At 41.3% G+C, this 6,089-nt stretch overlaps 1 protein-coding gene across 5 annotated transcripts in view; it reads left to right on the forward strand.

The window, feature by feature from the left end:
* LOC137439138 (SUN domain-containing ossification factor) overlaps positions 1-6,089 on the forward strand; it is a 115,221-nt gene that overhangs the window by 42,146 nt on the left and 66,986 nt on the right. For all 5 annotated transcript variants that reach the window (XM_068134856.2, XM_068134855.2, XM_068134859.2 and 2 more), the window contains one exon: positions 1,916-2,111. In XM_068134856.2, the coding sequence (XP_067990957.2) occupies positions 1,916-2,111 (196 nt within the window). The remainder of the gene's footprint in view (positions 1-1,915; positions 2,112-6,089) is intronic.

Genomic DNA, 6,089 nt, shown 5'->3' on the forward strand with positions numbered 1-6,089 from the left:
AAGCAAACCGACAATGCGGGAACAGCTCAATTGCAGCTCAATGGAATACTGTTCTCCCCTCTGGGCTGGTGCTCCTGCCTCACACCTAGCTCGGCTTCACGCTGTTGAAATCAAAGCTTTCAGAATCATTGGAATCTCCCACGATGAAGCTAACTCCGAGGGCCTTTCACTCTCTCACCGCAGGCAGGTTGGTGGTCTTACTGTCTTCTACCGACTCCTCTCCGGCCTTGCCCCCCCCCACCCCCCCCCCCCCCATCAGCTCTCTCTGTGCTCTGTCCCCCAAATATTCCTACAGCTCACACAAGATCCTACAGCAACCCTCATGGTTAAACTGCGAAAATCAAGGCTCTCTGCTCACCTTCACTCTTTCATTCCTCTTTTCTCCTGCCTCTGGAACAAACTCCCCCACTCTCTTCAATCCCACTCCTCCCTACAGGTCTTTAAAACAGCTGTTCACCACCATCTCTTGTCTTACCCCATCAAAAACCTTGATCTTTTCTACCCCCGCTAATTCACCCCAGATCCGCTTTTTTTGAAATTCCAACTTCTTTCCTGGAAGTCCTTGTAGTGTCCATATGTTTTATACATCTCCCTCCTCCCCCCCAAGCCCTCTCCCTCCCACAGATCTCCCGATGTCCCTGCTCTCAAATGTTGTACTTGTTTGCTCCCCCCTCTCTCCCCATCTTGTCTACCGCTCCCCTTATTATATGTTTTATGTGTCTGTTTGATTTTTTCTGTGATTAATGTTAGCTCTTTCATGAGCCTCGATCTTGTATACAAAAATAAAAAACAAAAAACCGCGAATGCCAAACCATGAACCAGTAAATTCGACTTTTCTGTGCTATCTTCAGTTGAATGTCAGGAATGGACAGTCGGTTCGTGAATGACTTGCTTTACTGCAGCTTTCCCCACCAGAAAGTCAGTAATGTTTCTGTACATGGTCATTGACGGAACTGCAAATGCCCAATCCACTAATGTGAGCGAAACGTCGGACATATTAAAGTGCAGGTGATTTAATTACAGCCATTACCTCTGAGCACAGAAGATAGTAATCTTCTGAAACTTCGAGATTTTAAACAAAGAATTTTATGCTTCTTATGGCTCAGTGTCCGTTTACTTTCCATATCATCAACATATATATATATATATATATATATATATATATATATATATATATATATATACATACATACATACATATATACCTATATAAAATCACATGGATGCCACCCGTCACACAACCGCGTTTGCCAAAAAATACACATGCCCGAGCGGTGTGGCGAGTGACCTTATTCCGTTTGTGGGCTACTCCCCCTTGTGATGCCATTCACACCGGCTGTGACATTTAGACCTCGGGCCCTCTTCTTCACTGAGGGGAGGAATAAAAGGGGTGCCATGATGCCAGCATGCTGATGCGGACCTCGTATAAATGACTCTCAAGGGGGTTACTTCACTCGACCTCACCTGGCCCTCACTGGTTTTGACAGCAAGGACAGGTCATGTGACATCCTTAACCAAAATGTAATATTCCCATGGTGTTACATGGGACCCTATTTCCCCTGTTCAAAAAAACCATAAAATTGTGTTCTCAGTGCAGTGAAGTTCAGGAAGAAAATTCTGTTCCAACCACATGACTTTTAACATTATGTGTCACATATTTTTTCAGCTTTTACTGAACATTATTCACATGAATTATTTTTATATTTTGTGAATTATTGCTCTCTGTGAATGCAAAATACATATTTGCTGCACTACATTTGTACAAGTATCATTCAACTCACAGGAACAGAATGTTTTCCAATCTAAAAATGTACCAGTCGTGCATTAACACGCTTAAAAAACGTTAATAACCTGCGGTCAAATCTGACCCCATTCTTGACAAAAGTGTGAAGAAACCTATTTCCATCATCTGAAGGTTGAACACCAAGAAGTTTTGGAGCTTTCGGGCAGAACTACAGACAAGGATGTATTGATTGAAACCATGAACGCAAAAAGAAGCAATGATGAGGTGATGAAAGCAGTGGAAGAAGGATTGCTACAGGAAGAGAAAATTCCATCATTCACCGAGTGGATGAAGAAGGCGTTACAAGAAAGTGATCAAGAAACACCAGGTAAAGGGGATCATTTGTGTGGGTATTCAAGCGTTTTGAAGTTTGTGCATCATAGTGTTGAGTATCATAATAGTGTCATCATGATTGAGGCCATTGGTTATCTTAATTAAGAGCTCGTTATCTTAATTAACGTGAAAAGACTAAGGTTATGTATGTATGCAGAGATGACTAAATCTGAACCTGTTTGGGTTAGTATTACCGAGCCTATTTTAGTAAATTATGTCCACAAGTATTGGAACAGTTAAGTTAAATTTGTTATTATTCCTATATACTCAATAAATCTGGATATTAGATCAAAAGATGAATATAAGGCAATAGTACAGAAGGTCAGCTTTTATTTCTTGGTATTTGTATATATATATGATGTGTCTTTGTAGAACAATAACACTTTTTATGTTCAGTCCCCCTTTTAGGTAAGCATAAGTATTGGAGCAGATGACCGACGGGTGTTTCTTGTTACTCATGTGTTTCTTATTGCATTGATTGTTCACACATAAAAGAGCTGTGAATGTCTAGTCTTGGTTTTAGCTTTTGATTTTCCCTTTTGAGTCAGCAGGCATAAACCAACATGAAGAGCAGAGAACTGTCGATGAGAGCAAAGCAAGCAATTTGAAAGTTGAAACAACATAATTCAATTAGAACCAAAGCAAAATCAATTGGGCATAGCAAATACAACAATTTGGAATATCTTGAAAAAGAAAGAAACCACTCGTGTACTTCGTAATAGACAATGGTCAGGTCTGCCAAGGAAAATAACTGCAGTTGATGACAGACAAATCATCAGAGCTGTGAACAAAAAACGTCAAACAACTGTGTCAGTGACATCACCAACAACCTCCAGAGTGCAGCGGTGAAAATATCACAATCTACCGTTTGCAGAAAACTTGCACATCAGAATTACAAAGGCTACACCGCAAGATGCGAACCTCTTATCAGCACCAAAAATAGATAAGCCAGATGAGAATACTGTATACCTTTCCACTGACCTTAAGTCCTTTGTTCCTCTTCTTCTTTCTGTGTCCGGCCAATCTTGCTCGCTTCCTCCATTCATTGAAAGTCATATCTCTCCACCATTATTCCGACGCACGATATATATTTTTTATTTGCTGACTTTATTAGTTTGTACATCGAATATCCCTTCTGTTCTCTGCTACTTCGTTTTCAGTTTGTTAACGTCTCATCTATGTCTTCTATGCCTTCCATGAGCCCCTCCATCTCCATAATAGACTACCTATCAATTTCCCTGCGTGCCATTCCCATTCTGTGTTTTGAGTGTGTCCGGTCTTGTTTTGATCGGTCTGCTCACCTGCCACCTACCCCTATTTAGCCCTTCCTTGAGACTTGATACCTGTAGTGGAAAATAAACGTCCATATTTAGCCAGCTTAGCCATGCTATGCAGGTAGAGACATTGTATTCATAAACAAAAAGTGCTAGAAATTGATTCTATTGTTGAAAAAGATGTCTAAAATTAGTGCTGAGGCCAACTTGCTGAAGATCGATTTTATCAAATCATTCACGTGAGAGAATTTGCAGTAACACTATGTAAGATATTGTATTTTTATTTTCATCAATTCATATATTTTCATTTAGTCGGACCCCGCTTTTCGCGGTTCCACTATTCACGGGTTCCGCGTATTCGCGGTTGATAAAATGCGACCTGTTTCTCTATTCGCGGAAAAGTGTCCCACAAATTTGCGGGTTTTTTTTCTATTTGCGGCTGTGTCCCACAAATTAGCTGGTTTTTTTTTCTATTTGCAGCTGTGTCGCACAAATTCGCGGGTTTTTTTATTTGCGGCTGTGCCGCACAAATTCGCGGGCTTTTTCTATTTGCGGCTGTATCCCACAAATTCGTGGGTTTTTTTCTATTTGCTGCTCTGTCCCACAAATTCGGGTTTTTTTCTATTTGCGGCTGTGTCCCACAAATTCGCGGTTTTTTTCTATTTGCGGCTGTGCCCCACAAATTCGCTAGTTTTTTTCTATTTGCGGCTGTGTCCCACAAATTCGCAGGTTTTTTTTCTATTTGCAGCTGTGCCCCACAAATTCGCTGGTTTTTTTTTGATTTGCGGCTATGCCCCACAAATTCGCGGTTTTTTTTTCTATTTTCAGCTGTGCCCCACAAACTCGCTGGTTTTTTTCTATTTGCGGCTGTGTCCCACAAATTTGTGGTTTTTTTTCTATTTGCTGCTGTGTCCCACAAATTCGCGGGTTTTTTTTCTATTTGCGGCTGTACCTCACAAATTCGTGGGTTTTTTCTATTTGCGGCTGTATCCCACAAATTCGTGGGTTTTTTTCTATTTGCGGCTCTGTCCCACGAATTCGGTTTTTTTTTTTCTATTTGCAGCTGTGTCCCACAAATTCGCGGGTTTCTTTTCTATTTGCGGCTGTGTCCCACAAATTCGCGTTTTTTTTCTATTTGCTGCTGTGCCCCACAAATTCACGGGTTTTTTTCAATTTGCGGCTGTGTCCCACAAATTCGCTGTTTTTTCTATTTACGGCTGTGTCCCACAAATTTGTGTTTTTTTTCTATTTGCGGCTGTGTTCCACAAATTCACGGTTTAATTTTCTATTTGCGGCTGTGTCCCACAAATTAGCGGATTTTTTTTCGATTTGCGGCTGTTTCCCATAAATTCGTGGGGTTTTTTTCTATTTGCGGCTCTGTCCCACGAATTCGGGTTTTTTTTCTATTTGCAGCTGTGTCCCACAAATTCGCGGGGTTTTTTTCTATTTGCGGCTGTGTCCCACAAATTCGCGTTTTTTTTCTATTTGCGGCTGTGTCCCACAAATACTGTTTTTTTTCTATTTGCGGCTGTGTCCCACAAATTCACGGTTTTTTCTATTTACGGCTGTGTCCCACAAATTTGCGGTTCTTTTCTCTTTGCGGCTGTGTCCCACAAATTTGTTTTTTTTTCTATTTGCGGCTGTGTCCCACAAATTCGTGTTTTTTTTTCTATTTGAGGCTCTGTCCCACAAATTCACGGGTTTTTTTTCTATTTGCAGCTGTGCCCCACAAATTCACGGTTTTTTTTTTCTATTTGCAGCTGTGCCCCACAAATTCAAGGGGTTTTTTTCTATTTGCGGCTGTGTCCCACAAATTCGCTGTTTTTTTCTATTTGCAGCTGTGTCCCACAAATTGGCGGGGTTTTTTTCTATTTGCGGCTGTGTCCCTCAAATTCACGGGGTTTTTTTCTATATGCTGCTGTGCCCCACAAATTCACGGGTTTTTTTCTATTTGCGGCTGTGTCCCACAAATTCGCTGTTTTTTCTATTTACGGCTGTATCCCACAAATTTGTGTTTTTTTTCTATTTGCGGCTGTGTTCCACAAATTCACGGTTTAATTTTCTATTTGCGGCTGTGTCCCACAAATTAGCGGATTTTTTTTTCGATTTGCGGCTGTTTCCCATAAATTCGCGGGGTTTTTTTCTATTTGCGGCTGTGTCCCACAAATTCGTGGTTTTTTCTATTTGCTGCTGTGGCCCACAAATTCGCGGTTTTTTTTCTATTTGCGGCTGTGTCCCATAAATTCGCGGTTTTTCAGGGGTGCAAAAAAAATATTTCACGAGCCGCTAGCTTGACACATTTATAAACCCATCTTTCACCAGCCATGCATAAAGCAGGTGGACATACGCAAAAACAAACATCTTCTACGAGCCACGAGCTTGACCTGCTTGTACATTCACTGCTTTGTGCTTTGCGTTTTTATGGCTTTCATGGCTGCAAATTTTAGCCGCACTATAATCGAGAGCTTCACGGGATATTCCGCCAGCTGCATAACACGTCATCCCCGTGAGTTACTGCACAGAATGAAAACACTCCACAGTATCTATTAGTGCAATTGGCTGTCTCCCTTTTCCCCATTGAAACTGGCACGGCATGCATTCACGGATTTTCATCGACATTCACGGGATTTCCCTTGCCTTTTCCGGGATTTTCTTTGACATTCGTGGGATTTGCTTCGCCATTCGTGGGATTTGCTTCG

This window comes from Myxine glutinosa, chromosome 13 (genome assembly GCF_964187855.1).
Source record: "Myxine glutinosa chromosome 13, kmMyxGlut1.1, whole genome shotgun sequence".
Taxonomy (NCBI): Eukaryota; Metazoa; Chordata; class Myxini; order Myxiniformes; family Myxinidae; genus Myxine; species Myxine glutinosa.